The sequence below is a fragment of the Harmonia axyridis genome, chromosome 3 (assembly GCF_914767665.1).
Source record: "Harmonia axyridis chromosome 3, icHarAxyr1.1, whole genome shotgun sequence".
Lineage (NCBI taxonomy): Eukaryota > Metazoa > Arthropoda > Insecta > Coleoptera > Coccinellidae > Harmonia > Harmonia axyridis.
The window spans coordinates 29,648,050-29,666,795 of NC_059503.1; the positions used below are offsets into that span (position 1 = coordinate 29,648,050).

The 18,746-nt window shown below is 33.6% G+C and overlaps 2 protein-coding genes and 1 long non-coding RNA gene across 3 annotated transcripts; all 3 read right to left on the reverse strand.

Annotated features, from left to right (window-relative positions):
- Positions 1–560: 560 nt before the first annotated feature.
- LOC123674655 (gustatory receptor for sugar taste 43a-like) lies at positions 561–3,392 on the reverse strand. The gene is made up of 6 exons (XM_045609606.1): positions 3,215–3,392; positions 2,975–3,162; positions 2,490–2,913; positions 2,331–2,428; positions 695–859; positions 561–641 (listed from the first exon to the last, which is right to left on the reverse strand). The coding sequence occupies exons 1-6, from the start codon at positions 3,390–3,392 to the stop codon at positions 561–563; spliced, it is 1,134 nt and encodes a 377-aa protein (XP_045465562.1).
- A 133-nt stretch (positions 3,393–3,525) lies between these two features.
- LOC123676513 lies at positions 3,526–6,768 on the reverse strand. Its single transcript, XR_006746956.1, has 3 exons — positions 6,625–6,768; positions 6,282–6,371; positions 3,526–3,744 (listed from the first exon to the last, which is right to left on the reverse strand). It is a non-coding gene; the product is annotated as an uncharacterized LOC123676513 (long non-coding RNA).
- Positions 6,769–7,170: 402 nt separating this feature from the next.
- LOC123674656 (gustatory receptor for sugar taste 43a-like) lies at positions 7,171–18,079 on the reverse strand. Its single transcript, XM_045609607.1, has 6 exons — positions 17,809–18,079; positions 17,650–17,747; positions 14,976–15,140; positions 14,854–14,922; positions 14,698–14,787; positions 7,171–7,347 (listed from the first exon to the last, which is right to left on the reverse strand). Exons 1-6 carry the CDS (start codon positions 18,041–18,043, stop codon positions 7,171–7,173), a joined length of 834 nt encoding a protein of 277 aa, XP_045465563.1. The 5' UTR covers positions 18,044–18,079.
- Between the last annotated feature and the right edge of the window lie 667 nt (positions 18,080–18,746).

Sequence of the window (18,746 nt, forward strand, 5' to 3'; positions counted from 1 at the left end):
ATTTTTATAATTTTTGAAAATAAAATCAATTCCTTCTTTTTTAGATCCTATCTGGGTTCACAACTTACCTAGTCATCTTATTCCAAATAAAAAATGATATTTGTTGAAATAAAACCATGTGGATATATATTGTGACATTCACGTATTTAACATTGTTCTCAAAGAATATTCTGATGAAGTGTTATTTCAATTAAATTATTAGGTACTTTATTAGGCTATTTTAACATATGTTGTTTGTGCTTTATAAGTATTATGCAATGAGAAGAGATTTTAATTATAACGTTTTGATGTCTTGAAGTATTTTCTTGTATTTAAGGATTCAGCTGGATCATAATAACAAGATATGTAGTCACTGCGCTTGCAATCTGAAATCAAAGAATTTAGGTAGAAGGAATAGAAATAACAATAAACCACTTACTGAAGCAAGAACAGGCCTTCTTATAGTGACAATTCCACATGAATTGAAATTCAATATACACAGCTGACCTTGTAAAGCTAAAATCTCAAGCTGAAATAAAAAATGAACATTTTAATATATATTAATCTGCAACTTTACTCGTTTACGGGTCTACCTTTTGTTTGACCTCTTTATTTTCAACTTTGCTCAACAGGTGCACAACCAATGGGTTCGTCTTCTCATACTGTAACAAAATGTGTGAAATTCTAATCTACGATTACACATGAAATTAGAGACCTCTTCTAGACATCTGTGAGTTGGTTCTACGATGATAAACAGCCTTCCAATGTGAACAGAAATCCAAAGGATTTGGAGGCATATAAAGAGAGGCCTATAATTATTTCCAGTAATGAACAGAAATGGTGTTATGACGAGATGCAGAAGACAGCTGGTCATTATAAACTGAAACGAAGAAAGTTTGGAAATTCAACGACGAAGTTTCTTTTTCAAGTTGAATCTCCCAATACAGACGACAAAACTACCCTCAAAAACGCCATTATATCAGAAATGTGGGAAACACAAACGTGAAGTAAGGAGTTTTTGAGCGCTCGTTGATTCATGCGCAAATTGCACTCTTGAAGATCTTATATTTATAAGAAGTGATTCAAAATTCAGTATCAAGATTTCAGAGATGTATTTTTCAGGTCAAAATAACATTTTTTTTCATAAACATGTGTCCGCAGATCGCATCGTTACCGAACTACAGAGCGTTGAAGTTTTTTCTTTATAGCTCTTTCATCCATTATGCCGAGTGATAGTAACAAGCTACAGGGAGATGTTTTTTCAGGGGTTAAGCCCTTTTTCGCTCGATATACATTTTTGTAGTACGCCGATGGTGGATTCATATGAATTTATTCTATATTTAGTGAATACATTAACTAAATCAATAGATTTTTTGTCTCTTATAGTTTGTACGCATCTGTGATCTTCAACGAGACAAAGTGGAATTATTTTTTGTAGTTCCTAACATTTAATTAAAATTTTTGACCAAGGATATGAATCTAACACAATGATGAAAAGAAATCCATTTGTGATCTATATTACAAGTTTCCTTCAAAATTAACTAAAAACAAGAAACCTAAACGAACCAATATCTTAAATTCGATCTCAATATTAAAAAAAATGAAAGAGCTAGGTATGTAAAAACATTGAAAAACTTTGAAACATTACTCTGTAGTTCGGTAATGAAGCGTTTTCGGACACATGTTTATGGAAAAAAAAAATCTTATTTCGACCTGAAAAATACGCCCGTTGAAATCTTGATACTGAATTTTGAATCACCTTGTATGCGGGTATATGTGGTCTCCAAGGGTGCAATTGGTGCATCATTAGATTCTGAGTTCACGTCAGTGCTTTCTGTATTTTTTTTTTGATATTCTATGGTTCTGACGAATGATATGATATTTTGCCTGCGGCTTGGATTGGTTATTTTATAATATATAGGGTGATCCAGATTTTAGTTCCGTAACTTTGGTATTGGATAGATAAATTTTTTTTCTGGAAAAAAATTCATATAAACATATATCCTAACAAGATTCGTTTTCGAGATGCAGGGTTGTAAAATTTGAAAAGTTTATAATTTCGTACGAAGCTTGAAATTCAAATCTCAACCTGATTGGATCTGTAATCACTGGAGTATTGGGTATTTCTTTTCCAATTTTTTTCCTGAATTTTCTATTATTCGGTTGATGGGTGCAGCTAGAAATTTGACATGGAACAAAATCCTTATTGAAATTACAACGAGCTTTGAAATTAGTTCTTTTCTGGAAACGATTTGTTCGTTGAGGACAATATTTTTGAAAACATGTTAATATTATCTACAAAAAGCTAAATTGCGATGCGGATAATTAGAATTGAAAATTGTTTTACTTACCAAGAGAGGATATCCAAAACAATCATTGATGTAGTTGACAGAAGTAAAGATTTCTGCATGTACCCTGATGAAATTGCTAATTTTTTGAGGCGTGAGCTCTATTTGAATTGAATTGAGGAATATAAGTCTGAGATGTAGTCATTTTTCTTCGAATCTTACCATTAATAGTAGAGTAGGTTTTTCCTGTCAATATATAATTCTCCAAGACATCTCCTTCACTTCCTATCAGCAATTTAGAATCAGGAGTTTTTTTAACATCCGTTTTTTGCAGGAACACATCAGGCTTCCTGTTGATCTCTTGTTGTATTGCAGAGTTCAGACCAATAATACGTTTTTTCACGTAATAGGTGAAATTACAGTATGAAAGCTCTTGGCTCATGACAGCCAAATACATTATATAAAAGGGGAAATAGTATTTAAAGTATCTTGCACCATCTTCTTTACGTTTGAATCTATCCATCCAAGAGTAAATATCTAAGGTGAATACTAGAAGGAATATAGTGTAAACTGTTAAGGCTATAGTCAGTACAACCCTTTTTTCTTTCTTGAGCTGGTTTTTCGATTCGTTCATGATTGAATTTATCTACATATAGATGAAACAATTTTTGGACACTAAAAAGAATTGGTGTGCTTTGTCAACTTACCTTATGGAAACATTGTAATAAATTAAGAAGCTGATTTAGCTTATATGGGCTCACCAATATACCAAATAGAACACTACACACTATGATTCCTATATCAGAAATCACTACCAACTTATTGTTGGGTAGATTCATTCGTAGAGAATTTTCAGAGACTGCATCATTGACGAGTCCTAGTACAGTTACAAAACCTGTTGAATATTTTGAATTGATATAGGTATCGATCATTTACACCAAACTCACTCAAAATAATGCCAAATGCATAGCTATAAAATATGTATTTTTTGGATCTCTCTACCACATAATATTTCTTAATTTGATGATAAGATATCGGTGCCAAACCAAACACTCTCATGAAGAAAATTGTCGGTTTCAAATATTCGAAAACAGGAGCAGAAATAATAATCTTTGAATCCACCATATTCAAAGATGTATTCAAGCGTGGAAAACAAATACTCGTACAATACTAATGAGTTCAAATGCATGCTTCGATATTCTTTATAAACGGCGCCAATGTGAAAAACAAACTAAAATATTCAGATATTCAGGGCAAATAACCACACATCTATTTTATTTTGATGGATAGGGTTGAATATGTTGTACAGGATGATGAAAGAAAAAATAATTTTCCAATGAATTCATGTTTGATATAATGTATAAATAGGTTAATTGTTGTTGAAATGCATATATCTTGCTCATATCGCGTGTTGGTGAAGCTTCTATTTCTTGAGCTGTACGAGTATGACAAGGTATGTAGTTACAGCACCCATTACCTGAAAAAATTTCAATGAAGTTTTATTCTTTCATTTCAAACAATTGAAAATATGGAATGAGAAAAAACCTGTTTTATGAAATATTAATTGGAAGCTATTTCAATATTGATCTTTCGTATTTTCATTTTCAATAAAACCATTATAAATTCGTATACCTATCGTAATGCCTAGAAGTTTAATTGGAAATGAAGCATATTACGCACATCTAGAAAAAGTTACGTGGAGTGAATAATTCTAAAAGTGCATATTTGTCTTGAAACTCGAGTTGTACTTTTTCTACGACCGCAATTACATCTTACGCAAATCCAAAAACTGGTTGAAAATCGCGACACAATTACGAAATGTCAAAAAGTTATTGGCTACGTGGGCTGATATTAATTCGTTTCCGTGGCAACTACTGAAGGTTTTATCTTATTGGTTATTCGCCGATGCGAGTTACTTTTCAGATGCTACCCTATTGGTTGTTGATCGTGCTGTTTAATTGTTTACGGTAAAGTAAATCGCACAGACTGTTTCGTGCAGCAGTGAATAAGGTCACAATAGCCAGAATGGTATCCAATATCCGATAACGGTTTGACACTATCAAGAAGAAGAAATCGCAGTTTTACGTCACACAGTGCTTAAATAGACAGTTTTAAAGTTGGCGAGTTGTACGATTTTCGCCATTTTTTGTAGGGGCAGTAGAAAAAGATACAGTACACAACTCGGGTTGTAGGACAATAATGCACTACTGAAATTACGCACTCGCCGCAGCTTTTTTAGTTTTTCTTGTCGTGCCTCTTGTTATGTAAAATAGTCTATGATATGACCCAAGTTCTATGATCTTATGAATTACAAATATGTATGACGTCACCAGTTCAAATAACCGCTAAATAGAAATGAAACAGAAAACAAATTTTTACTTTGAAAGCATATTTGAATAATGATATCATTCGAATCACACGCGGCTTAAAGTCTCAAACACATTTGCAGGTTTTCTCAGACGTTTTCCATCACACTCCGCAGCGTGTTGACAATTTCGAGAATTTCCTACTGAATTGCTGTTTTGGTGTCTTCAAAGGTTCTAAATTGATATTTGGAAACCTCACAAAAAAAGTTAAACTGGCTTAAATCTAAGAAATTGAGTGAGATTACTTAAACCAGATTACTTTTCCCGAAACTATTGCGTTAAGGTGCAGTAAACTATAGCCCCATCTTGCTGGTCCAAAAGCTCTCTGAATGATGTTTTTATTTTCAACTATAATATTTGGAATCGTTCAAGGAAAAATATTAACCTCCTGAATTTTTAACTGTTTATTTTTTGGAATGTGTAAAATTCAAAAATCGAATTAAAAAAAAGTTCGTACGTTGCCGAGAGCTTTTGCAAGAGATTTGATTCAAAATTATTTTGCTCTATTTCATTAAACAATGCATTTTTGAAGTAAAAATTCATGGAAATAATATTGCAAATTCATTTCTCGAAAACCAACATATTATCATGATATTGAAATTATACAGACTGTTCTCAAATTCGAGGTACAATCGAAAATGAAGAAAAAAAGTTCGATAGACAAGGGCCCGCAAAAGCTTTGTTTTCGAGATGCAGGGTGTTAACGTATAATTTTTTTTTGTTTTTTCTCATAGCAACATTCATACACCAGATGTTTAACTCAAATTTGGCTTTGATATTCCAATTTGAAGTTTGAATAATGTGACTTTCGAATGCAAATCTACAGGGTGATATTTTTTTGGAAGAGTTCCCGCTTCTTTCCGCCAGACCTTTTTCTTGGTGGAACACTGGTAGAAAAAAGTAAAAAGAAACTGTGGTCCAGTACTACCCTTCTTCGTGTTTTGTAGTTAATTGTATCTGCTACTGATTTCGAGAAATAGATTCCAAATAGTTCCCAAGTAACCTTCAGGAAAATCCAAATTATAATAGATCCAGTTAGTAACTTTTGATGAATGAATTAATTATGAGTTTCTGTACTTATTTACCCAGAAAAGCATTATAAAGCAAAGATTAATAAAGATTCGATAATCTGGTATAATCGTCACAAAAAACACCTCGTATCTCGAAAATAAAGCGTTTGCCGATGTTTATAGGAGATCTTTTCTTAAAATTATCCAATTAGTCTCTCATTGACCTTTGTACCTCCAATTTAGGAACACTTTGTATATTTCTACGATGATACTGAATCTAATATTTCTTACCACAGTCCTAGCACTAATACTTTCGGATATCTGAATTTTTGAATTGATTATTTTTTGAACCTTCACTCAGAGCTTAATGTCTAGTCCACTGTAATTCGATTTTTCCTGATTTATTAACCGTGTTTGCTATGGATTCAGATATTCTGAGAGGAAATAATAAACAAAAGAGAAATAATCGCAGCGTTACTACCTAGTAATTTTTTTATATCTACATTATACTTCATTCTCCTCTGAATTACAAAACCATATTTACATTTGAGATAATAGCTAATTACAGTAACCATGAGCTATATTTCACGATAAAGATCATTCAAACTGAAATATAGTTCTTATAGTTGTCAACTTACTGCAGCATAGATTGTCCTTTGAAGGGATATCATATCCACAGAGTTGAATTAAATGTTCCACATTTGGTATTGCGTAGCAAACAGTTCAGTCTGAAAATTAAGTACAGGGTGTATCACCTAAGAGGGGTCTCTGGATTTTGTGGCTTATTTTTCAAGCAAAATTGAAAAGTGACTCATCAGTATGATGGTATTTTTCACGGGTTATTCAAATATTTTATTGAAAGAACTATCGAACCAAGGCATGGAAAGTTATTGAGGAAAAATCGTTTTTCCAAAAATAAATTATTTTTTTTGTGAATTTGACTGGTTTTCAGAATAAGAAGGTCTAGAGACAATTCCTCACCAATTGTATCTTCATTTAAACTTCCGGTTTTCTAGATAACGAGATTTTTTAACAAAATATACTTCATAATATCTTTTCATAATTTCTGAATGCTCAATTGAGAGCTTTGAATGAAAATTCAGGCTTTATATTTCAGTTTTTATTATATAATCGAGATTGAAAACTTCAAAATTTGACAATCAAATATTTGTAGAACCATAGACAACATGGATATATTTTGCGAATATGGAATCTGAATTTACTCAAGTTGATTTTGAATGGAATCGCTTGATATTCAGATATTCGGATCCAGAATCGATTGAGCATTCATAAAATATGAGTATATTTTGCAAGAGAAATGTTTCTGTTTTTAGCAAATCGGAAGTTCAAATGAAGAAACAATTGATGAGAAATTGTCTGTAGAGAGCCAACTATCATTTCATTTTGAAAACCAGTCAAAATTTGAAAAAAAAATATTTTTCCTCGATAACTTTGTATGTCTTGGTTCGATGGTTTTTCCAATAACATATTTGGATAGGCTGTGAAAAATACTCTCATTGTGATGGGTCACTTTTTAATATTGCTCGAAGGATAAGCCACAAAATCCAGTGACCCGTTGATGTGAACCACCTGTATGTGACTTTCGAACATTATCAACTGAATCAAAAGTTTTACCTGTTTTCTCAACTGTCCATCTTTGGCTTGTTTCATCAGTTGAATAATCAAGAACTTGGTCTTTGCATGCTACAAGAAAATATTGAAACTTTGATCAATTATTCTGTGTTCTTCAAACCTCAGAAAATACTCCATGAATTGGTTCAATCAAAAGAAACAGGTGTGTGGTTCTCAATGTCATCCATTGGTCCATAATTATGGTTGGCTCTCTAGCTATTAGGATCCAAGGGTATATAAGCATTTCAAAGATGAAATTGATCAGTATGAGCTGAAGAATATTTCGAGTCGATTTGATAGCTTTTTTGATTCAGATTAGATACTATCAAAAATTCTTAGCAGGATTGGATAATCGAAGAACTTATCGATGGAGTTGACACATAAATAAATTTGGTCGTGAACAGTAATCAAACGGTTCAGTTGTTGTAGGTGGGAATCTATAAGGAGAAAAAAAGAGATAGAGAAGAAATTTTCACTTCAATAATAACCCTTCTATCTAGTTATACATCATCTCTAGTTATACACACTATACATGGTGTCTTCAAATTAGACGTGAACCTTGGAGGACGTGTTAGTATGACTCATTTGCTGTCGTTTGAGCCCTATCTAGTGATAACCAGAAACCAAAAGTTTACGAGATATTTGAGTTCTTTTGATTTTTTAAAGATTTCTCACTCTACTTTGTTTTTGTCAATTATTTCTACGTTGACCAAAGTCCGGATCTAGCACCATCAGAATAGGCGAAGAAGCAAAATTGAGAATTGAAAGTAAATTTTTGGTGGAATGTGATAACTGAAGAATTAAGAAAGAAGGCACGTGCTTGTATAAGGAATGGCGGATTTCATTTCGAACATAATTCATGAATACATTTTTACTGAAATTATGAGTTCAAAGAAAATAAAAAATATTGAATTCATTACTTTCATTCCTTTGCTTCTTTCCCCTTTCAAAGCGAAATCTGCTAAAACAGAACTAGAGCATGCATTCTAACGAAAAAATTTTAGGAAAAAAAAAAAATTTGAACTTTTTTAAATAATTTTGTCATACATATAAATTCGAAAGTTGCTGGCAAATTTTTATGAGAAAATTCTTTTCTTCATATACCAACTTTCAAATCAAACTAATTCTTATTCAACATTGTTTCATCTTTTCCATACTTATCATATCCTTTCCTGATGAAAATGATCCAAAATTCGAATCAAACTTGGTCAACATAGAAAGAATTGAGAGAAAATGAAGTAAGATGAGAAATTTTTTAAAAACACAAGAACTAAAATATTATGGAAACTGTTGATTTTCGGTTATCAATAAATATGTCTCAATCGACAGCAAATGATCGACACCTCCTTCAAGGTTGACGTCTACATTGGAAACACCCTGTATATTCTATTTATAGCTCTCGACTAAATTTTCTCTGATTATGATTGACTAATAATTGAATAATGTGTATACACAGGCATTCCCCAAAACCTTCCTTTTGAGTTGTAAGAACAAGTGAGGTCACTTCTGTTCAAGTACAATGACTACGGTACATTGAAGCTTCGATCTCTATTCCCGGCACACCTTTTTCTTAAAGCAGAGCAATCTTAATGGACGTTCTACCTTATCCACTGCTGTTTGGAATATACCAGTCATGGACTCCTTTATCCCGATATGAAAGGGGTTAACTGACGGGAATCGGGAGTGCCTATCATCTTTCGTAGCCTTTTAGAAAGGCCTGAATGGCTGAATAGACATTTAGATGGAGATTGAGTAGTACAGTGCACCATTCACTGATGCTCGTAGAAATAATCAATTCAAAGTACAAACTTTCGACGCTGTGAAACAAGTGGTTCGAGTAGTGGAATCACGGATGGATATAACCGCAAACAAGTCACAGGGGCTGTGTTCTTGGATGTAGCCAAAGTGTTTGATAAAATATGGCACAAAGGACTGCTATACAAACTGCTTGCGGCAGGTTTCCCACTATCCATGGTCCAACTTTTAGCTTCTAACCTTCATTCTTGCAAGTTTAGAGCCAGAGTTGAAGGAGTATTGTCTTCAGAGAGGTCTCTTTCAGCCGGAGTTCCGCAAGGATCTCTGCTGTCTCCAATATTGTTCACAATATTGTATGTATCCGACAGGCTAAAAAAGGAGAAAACCTCCATGGCACTGTACGCTGACGACACCGCCATTCTTGACAGTTCTTGGTGTCCCAAAATGGCAACGAGGTACCTACAAAAAGCCATCTACAGACTTCAAACTTGGTTTGCTCGATGAAGAATTGAAGTACCTACACCCTGAGAAGAACGAAGCCGTTCTTTTCAGCCGAATGAAAAAATATCCCCAAGGACACGTCGTAATGTTCGGTAGGAGGATCGAATGGAAAAACGAGGTCAAGTATCTGGGAGTGATACTTGACAAAAAGCTCACTTGGAATCAACACGTCATATCAGCTATGACGAAGGAAAAGACAGCAGCGGCAGCGTTGCAATCGCTGCTTCGTAAAAGCAGCAAGATGTCTCTTTCCAGCAAGCTTCTTCTATATACAGGTCCATCATTCAGCCGGTCATACATGAAGACCTACAACTACCATTCCTAGACGACCATCAGAAAGATCTGAGCGTGAAGACCTCAGTAAAATGGAAAATCACGCAAACCCTGTTATAAGGAAGGCTAGCGACTATGATGAAAAAGCCCCTAGGAAACACAAACGACCGAAGATGGCACTTCCCTAGGAAGTGCGTGTTAAAGTCAAACTCTTACTGGCACAGAGATTGTGTAATGATTACACAAAATTTCTGAGTGGCATATTGCCATTTGCTAGAGCAGAGCAAAATAGCTCACTAGAGGAGAATTATATTGAGATTGAGCAGTAAAAGGCTAATAGCCTGACTGCAAAAGAGAAAGAAGTTTCAAGTTGCAAGCTTTCGACGCTTGTATCTGGTGGAAGAATCGTTGAAGTGCCATGTTCCTCTGATTAATCAGATGCACGATTCTATCTTCATAAAGTATATAACCTTTGATCAAACAATGGAAATTTTGATTTGAGACTAGAGGGCTAGATTTTTTCAACGTGATTATGAGATAAGTTGGTAGTAGTCCATCGAAGTATGCATGAAATTTCATCGTATATATTTACTATCTCATTTTAAAGGTCAGTGACATACACTTTTCATTGCTACGATTAGTGAATACCTACTGAATACTGTGATTTGATTGAAAAATGGACTTGAGTTTGAAATATAAGGCCTTTTCAAGGTTGAGTATTCATGAAAAACAGGAGATTGATTATAATGGACGACCTACTACGAAATTTTTCCTACAAGTCATAAATAGAAAACTAATGAACAATATTCAATTTGCTCTGTAGCATTGTTTCTATAAACAAGCCACAAGCCGCTACTACTAAGTACATAATATTTTGGACCTTGACCATACAATTGAGAATATTTATCCTTCATCTTCGGTTCCATCCTATCGCAGATACCATTTATGTGAACCTCATGAAAAAAAATCATCTCATCAGTTGCTCTAAAATTCTTTCTTTCTTGAAATTTTATCTCCAGTTCGATTTTCCGGTTCATCGACCTCATCCTACTCTTAACTGATCGAATGATGTTCCAGTATGCCATCTGCTGAGTTACGGTTACTGTATAGAAGATAAAGAGAGCACCATAATTTCACGAGAATTGCGATCTAATATCTGCATTGCAATCAGGGCCCCCGCAAGGGTCATCAACGCCCGCGTGCCGAAAATATTTTGGCGCCCCTTAAGGGGGGGAAGTGGAGAAAAACGTCGCAGGATAATCGGCAAAAAATGTTTCAGTTTTTGTTAGAAGGGTTAAAAAAACTATCAGCAACCTTTATTGAATGCCTTAAGAACTTTATGCTGTCAGTTGTTGCATAATACATTTTTTAAATGTTTCATTATTTTATTCAAGCATTCGATCAAAACCGCATTTTATTTTAATTTTGTAATGAAACTGCAGAGTTTTCAAAACCTGAGCTTTATTCTTCTTTAAATTATTCATAATATTATATTAAAATATTAATATTATTATTAATAATTATTAAATTTTATTCCATACTCCCAGCCATCTTCTCCCTTTGTTGAAGTCTAGCTTTTTTTTGCTCTCGAAATTTTGCATCAGAAGGTCGTTTTCTCTTGTATGGCTCCTAGAATTTAAGAAAAACTTGATCCAAAATTGGTAAGGACATTCACCCATGATTTACTTTGCGCCATCCCTTTGAGAATAACCCGTATGTTTTCATTTTTATGAATTTAAACCTTAAATCCGAGCCTTTAAACCTAAACGGTATTAATATTAATAATAATAATAAGTTAAGACCGATCTGAAGCACATACCCTGTTCCTGTTATAATAATTAATTTTTGGCAAAGGTGAAATATAATTTTTTTAGAATGTCAAACGGCTACGAACATCAAATAAATAATACAGATCCAGGGTGCATATTAAAAAAAAATTAAGTATAATATGATGGTGGCCCCAGGTAACAAATTCAAAATATCAAAGTCGATTCAATTTTTTCACGATTACAAACAATACTTCCCTATTTGAAGCAAATAAAAATAATTTATAGTATATAGGTATGGGATAATTTAGGATGTGCACCATTTTAAACAGAAAAAAAAATCGAATTTTATAGACTAATAGAAATGCTAATACTGTATGTGGATAGGTACTTAATATTTCATAAAATTTAATTTAATCACAACAAGAAACAGTAAAACAAACCATAATTACACAAAATACAAATCTTTCCAATTATCTGAGTATTTTAATTTTTTGCGTCTTGACCTCAACCCCTAAACGTTTCGAAACAAAATAACTATTCTTTGGATAGGTTTCTGCTGTTATAGCATAGCAAGCAGATTTTAGTAGTTTCAGAAATTCTCTGTAACATGTAGTATTTTTCCTACAGATGGTGGCGAAAGTTTCAGTAATTCCCCTGGCTAAAAGCTATCGCTTCGGTATTTATGATTGTTTATGTGTACCATATGCGTTTTAGTGATGATCGAAGAAATGGTGCCCGCCGTCCGGTGCAAGGTGGTCCATAAATAAATCCCGTACCGACAAAGGGATGATTATTTATGATTTGTTTACTCGAAAAGAATCGTATAATTGCAATCTGTGGCCGAGGTTATTTTATAGGGATTGTGACGTTCGGGAACTTGTTTGGATGTGTAAAAGATGCCTTTGCACGTTTAAAATTGTTGAAAAAATAAAAAAAATCTTTTTCAAAAACCTTTGGTCTTTCGGATTTTCATGCGGTCTATAAGAGATTTTGGCGCCCCTTAAGAGTGGCGCCCGCGTGCGGTGCACGCGTTGAACGCGTGGTTGCGGGGGCCCTGATTGCAATCGCCAAATTTATATTCGGCTTCGTATACATTTGTGCTACAAAACTACCCATTTTTCCAATTCATATTCCTGATGGGGTTGCAACCCTCTCCAGGGAGTTGCTAGTAGAAACAAGCTTTGTATTAGAGATCATGTCCCCCTGTCATCAAAAATCGACCTGTCTGAGTGTTTTCACAAATATTGAATCGTCGTTGAGTTATTGAGGGTGGACAATTTCAAATGAAACACTCTGTATGTTATAGTTTCTGTGCTATATTGTGTTTTTTTCAACTTTACATATATGGACTATTGCGTAATATTTTAAAATATTTGTGTACACTTTTAAATGAGACAACCTGTATATATTATATAGAACATACTTTTGAATTCGTCCAAAAATAATATTAATATAATAATAATAATCATAAATCACGTTGTCACGAAAACCACATCGTTCTATATCCGCTCATAAGCATCATAACAGAAAAACCCTGTGGAACCTACGAATTTACACATGACTGTTGATTATATGGAAGAATAATTCAGATAGTCGAAATATTCGATTGATTTTTTCATGACAATGTGCAAAACAACAAGCGCACAAAAGTTCCAGGCCCAATACTTTGTTTAGTTTTGATTCTAAACTTTTCTCTTCTTTTTGAGGTCGATAAACTTATTGGAAATAAATTCGTAGTTGAACGAAAAAATTGGGCAAGGATAGAAATCTGCATTTTTGCCTTTATTTTTCCCTTGATGATTCTCGATATCATACTTAACCATAAGGAAGGAGAAACTTACGATGAGTTGAACTACTTCATATCGAGGGTATTGTTTTTCTATGTCGATACAGCGATCATCCTGAATTATAAAAGTTGTGTGGAAGTGATCAAGGCCGAAATATTGAATTTTCGTAAAGATTTAATGAATGTTTTCGTTGAAATGGAAAATATATATAACTTTGTTACAATTCCCAAGAAAATATCGAAATCAGATGAGGATCACGCCTCCAACAAGAGAAAATGTAAGATAAAACACTAATTCTGAAGGAGTTGATTTCTGAATAACCTCAAGTTTCTAGTAAAAATTAATTTTTCTTGTATGGTGCAGACCTACACTACTATTTTTGAAGCTACTGAAGCTCTTAACTGCTGTTATAATATACCTACATTGGTGAGCAATATTAAAAATCATATCTCTATCGATATCATGAACTATCTATTGCAGATTTCTTCGATATTATGTATGACAAACATTATCATGATACCATTTGTACTTTATTTGAAGATAACAGAATCTCATGGGTATTCAGCACTCTTACCAGGTTTGAATTGGCTCATTGGATTCAGCTTGAAAATCTCGATAATAGTGGAGCCTTGTCATTCCTGTCAGAATCAAGTAAAAGTTAAATATAAGAATTGATCTGAGTTTCATTGAGCTATTTTGCAGGGTAGAGACTTGGCTAAACTTCTGATAATATATTCATGTAAAACGAATTCAAGACAAGCAAATCAGGTCAGGAAATATTTTTTGAGCAAGCAACTATTGAATTTGATGATTTTTAGCTCAAGAAGTTTAAGGTGTTGATGAATGAATCACCAATTCAATTTCATATAGGAGGTATTGTAAACATAACAAGATCTTTATTACCTGCAGTGAGTTGATTTTTATAATTGTTGAAAATAAAATCAATTCCTTCTTTTTTAGATCCTATCTGGGTTCACAACTTACCTTGTCATCTTATTCCAAATAAAAAATGATATTTTTCGAAATGAAACCATGTGGATATATATTGTGACATTCACGTATTAAACATTGTTCTGAAAGAATATTCTGATGAAGTGGTATTTCAATTAAATTATTAGGTACTTTATTAGGCTATTTTAACATATTATGTTGTTTGTGCTTTATGATTATTTTGCAATGAGAAGAGCTTTTAATTATAATGTTTTGACGTCTTGAGGTATTTTCATGTATTCAAGGATTCAGCTGGATCATAATAACAAGATATGTAGCCACTGCGCTTGCAATCTGAAATCAAAGAATCAAGGTAAGATGAATATAAATAACAATAAACCACTTACTGAAGCAAGAATAGGCCTTCTTATAGTGACAATTCCACATGAATTGAAATTCAATATACACAGCTGGCCTTGTAAAGCTAAAATCTCAAGCTGAAATAAAAAAAATGAACATTTTAATATATATTAATCTGCAACTTTACTCGTTTACGGGTCTACCTTTTGTTTGACCTCTTTATTCTCAACTTTGCTCAACAGGCGCACAACCAATGGGTTCGTCTTCTCATACTATAACAAAATGTGTGAAATTTTAAACTACAATTACACATGAAATTAGAAACCTCTTCTAGACATCTGTGAGTTGGTTCTACGATGATAAACAGCCTTCCAATGTTAACAGAAATCCAAAGAATTTGGAGGCATATAAAGAGAGGCCTATAATTATTTCCAGTAATGAACATAAATGGTAATATGACGAGATGCATAAGACAGCTGGTCATTATAAACTGAAACGAAGAAAGTTTGAAATTTCAACGGCGAAGTTTCTCTTCCAAGTTGAATCTCCCAATACAGACGACAAAACTACCCTCAAAAACGCCATTATATCAAAAATGAGGGAAACAGACGTGAAGTATGGAGTTTTTGAGCGCTCGTTGATTCATGCGCAAATTGCACTCTTGGAGATCACATAATTATACGGGGTGATTCAAAATTCAGTATCAAGATTTCAGAGATGTAAAGGGTGTTTTTTTCAGAGCTATAGAACTTTAAATTACAATGAAACAACGATGGATTATTCGATTGACATGAATTTTATTTATCCGCAAGATAATCTTGTGGCATTACATTTTAAATATGATTTCTGGCATATAACCGCCACGGCTGGCTCGGATGTAGTCCAATCTGGACGTCCAATTTTCGATGACTTTTTCCAAAATTTGTGGCCGCATATCGGCAATAACACGGCGAATGTTGTCTTCCAAATGGTCAAGGGTTTGTGGCTTATCCGCATAGACCAATGACTTTACATAGCCCCACAGAAAGTAGTCTAGCGGTGTTGAATCACAAGATCTTGGAAGCCAATTCACAGGTCCAAAACGTGAAATTAGGCGGTCAGCAAACGTGTCTTTCAATAAATCGATTGTGGCACGAGCTGTGTGACATGTTGCGCCATCTTGTTGGAACCACAGCTCCTGGACATCATGGTTGTTCAATTCAGGAATGAAAAAGTTAGTAATCATGGCTCTATATCGATCACCATTGACTGTAACGTTCTGGCCATCATCTGTTTTGAAGAAGTACGGACCAATGTCCAGTCAGTTTTTCTGGATGTAACGGTGTTTCGACATACACTTGAGGATTAGCTTCACTCCAAATGCGGCAGTTTTGTTTGTTTACGTAGCCATCCAACCAGAAGTGCGCTTCATCGCTAAAATGGACTTAGTGCGCGATAGGTATTCCGCTCAGAACCATTATTTTCGAAATGAAATTGCACTATTTGCAAACGTTGTTCAGGCGTGATCTATTCTTGATGAATTGCCAAACCAAACTGACAACAAATCATTTGACAGCTGTCAAATCGGTTGCCATCTTGAACTGTAATGTCAACTTAAAGTTATATACCTCGAAAAAAAACACCCTATATTTTTCAGGTCGAAATAACATTTTTTTTTCATAAACATAAGTCCGCAAACGCATCGTTACCGAACTACAGAGCGTTGAAGTTTTTTTTTTATAGCTCTTTCATCTTTCATCCAGTATGCCGAGTGATTGTAACAAGCTACAGGTAGAGTTTTTTCAGGGGTTAAGCCCATTTTCGCTCGATAAACATTTTTGTTGTACGCCGATGGTGGATTCATATGAAATTATTCTATATTTAGTTAATACATTATTTATCTCTTGTAATTTGTACGCATCTGCGATCGTCAATGAGAAAAATTGGAATTTTTTTTGTAGTTCCCAACATTTAAGTAAAATTTTTAACCAAAGGTATGAATCTAACACAATGATAAAAAGAAATCCATTTGTGATCTATATTACAAGTTTCCTTCAAAATTAACTAAAAACAAGAAACCTAAACGAACCAATATCTTAAATTCGATCTCAATATTAAAAAAGAATGAAAGAGCTTTGTAAAATCATTGAAAAACCTAGAAACTTTAACGCTCTGTAGTTCGGTAACGAAGCGTTTTCGGACACATGTTTGTGAGAAAAAAAATCTTATTTCGACCTGAAAAATACGCCGCTGAAATCTTGATCCTGAATTTTGAATCACCTTGTATGCGGGTATATGTGGTCTCCAAGGGTGCAATTGCTGCATCATTAGATTCTGAGTTCACGTCAGTGCTTGACAATTTTGGCAGGTGATTATTAACTAATTCGAAAGTCTCTACTATCTAGACTTCAATACCTGAAAATTAAAATAGGTTTTTCAAACACCCTGTATCTCGAAAATGAAGCATATTAGGATTTATGTTAATGTGACTATTTTTCATAAAAAAGTTCTATCCGACGCAAAAGTTATTGAACTAAAATCTGGACCACCCCTTATACATATAAAATTTCAACTGTGTCGGACTTTTTTTGCTGAAACATAAAGTATTTTTCTCGGTATTTTCTTGAAATTCTGCTAGCATTTTCTATGCTTTTGATGACTCTATCCTCACGAAATTTCGTACGAAGCTTGAAATGAGTATTTAATTCCTATGTACAAGTCAAATCTCAACCTGATTGGATCTGTTATCACTGAAGTATTGGGTATTTCTTTTCCAATATTTTTCCTGAATTTTCTATTATTCGGTTGATGGGATCAGCTTGAAATTTGACATGGAACAAAAATCCTTAATGAAATTGCACCGAGCTTTGAAATTAGTTCTTTTTTTGTGAATGATTTATTCGTTGAGGACAATATTTTTGAAAACACGTTAATGTTATCTATAAAAAGCTGAATTGTTATTTCGAAAAATCTGTCTGCAAATGATGCGGATAAATAAAATTGAAAATTGTTTTACTTACCAAGAGAGGATATCCAAAACAATCATTGATGTAGTTGACAGAATTATATATTTCTGCATGTACCCTGATGAAAGTGCTAATTTTTTGAGGCGTGAGCTCTATTTGAATTGAATTGAGGAATATAAGTCTGAGATGTAGTCATTTTTCTTCGAATCTTACCATTAATAGTAGAGTAGGTTTTTCCTGTGAATATATAATTCTCCAAGACATCTCCTTCAACCCCTATCAGCAATTTAGAATCAGGAGTTTTTTTAACATCCATTTTTTGCAGAAATACATCAGGCTTCCTGTTGATCTCTTGTTGTATTGCAGAGTTTAGACCAATAATACGTTTTTTCACGTAATAGGTAAAATTACAGTATGAAATCTCTTGGCCCATGACAGCCAAATACATTATATAAAATGAGAAATAGTTTTTAAAGTATCTTGCACCATCTTCTTTACGTTTGGTTCTATCCATCCAAGAGTAAATATCTAAGGTCAATACTAGAAGGAATATAGTGTAAACCGTTAAGGCTATAGTCAGAACAACCCTTTTTTCTTTCTTGAGCTGGTTTTTCGATTCGTTCATGATCGAATTTATCTACATATAGATGAAAGAATTTTTGGACACTAAAAAGAATTGGTGTGCTTTGTCAACTTACCTTGTGGAAACATTGTAATAAATTAAGAAACTGATTTAGCTTATATGGGCTCATCAATATACCAAATAGAACACTACACACTATGATTCCTATATCAGAAATCACTACCAACTTATTGTTGGGTAGATTCATTCGTAGAGAATTTTCAGAGACTGCATCATTGACGAGTCCTAGTACAGTTACAAAACCTGTTGAATATTTTGAATTGATAAAGGTATCGATCATTTACACCAAACTCACTCAAAATAATGCCAAATGCATAGCTATAAAATATGTATTTTTTGGATCTCTCTACCACATAATATTTCTTAATTTGATGGTAAGATATCGGTGCCAAACCAAACACTCTCATGAAGAAAATTGTCGGTTTCAAATATTCGAAAACAGGAGCAGAAATAATAATCTTTGAATCCATCATATTCAAAAATTTATTCAAGCGTGGAAAACAAATAC

What these genes read in the sequence shown, in the direction of transcription:
- LOC123674656 (XM_045609607.1), bottom strand. Translation starts at nt 18,043, where the DNA reads ATGTATTTGGCTGTCATGGGCCAAGAGATTTCATACTGTAATTTTACC. An exon ending in GTTTTGGATATCCTCTCTTG is followed by an intron (nt 15,141 to 17,649) that starts GTAAGTAAAACA and finishes TCTTCGTTTCAG; the next exon opens with TTTATAATGACCAGCTGTCT. An exon ending in GAAGGCCTATTCTTGCTTCA is followed by an intron (nt 7,348 to 14,697) that starts GTAAGTGGTTTA and finishes ATTTTCTTGTAG; the next exon opens with CATGCAAAGACCAAGTTCTT.
- LOC123674655 (XM_045609606.1), bottom strand. Translation starts at nt 3,392, where the DNA reads ATGGTGGATTCAAAGATTATTATTTCTGCTCCTGTTTTCGAATATTTG. An exon ending in TATTACAATGTTTCCATAAG is followed by an intron (nt 2,914 to 2,974) that starts GTAAGTTGACAA and finishes ATCTATATGTAG; the next exon opens with ATAAATTCAATCATGAACGA. An exon ending in AACCTACTCTACTATTAATG is followed by an intron (nt 2,429 to 2,489) that starts GTAAGATTCGAA and finishes CAATTCAAATAG; the next exon opens with AGCTCACGCCTCAAAAAATT.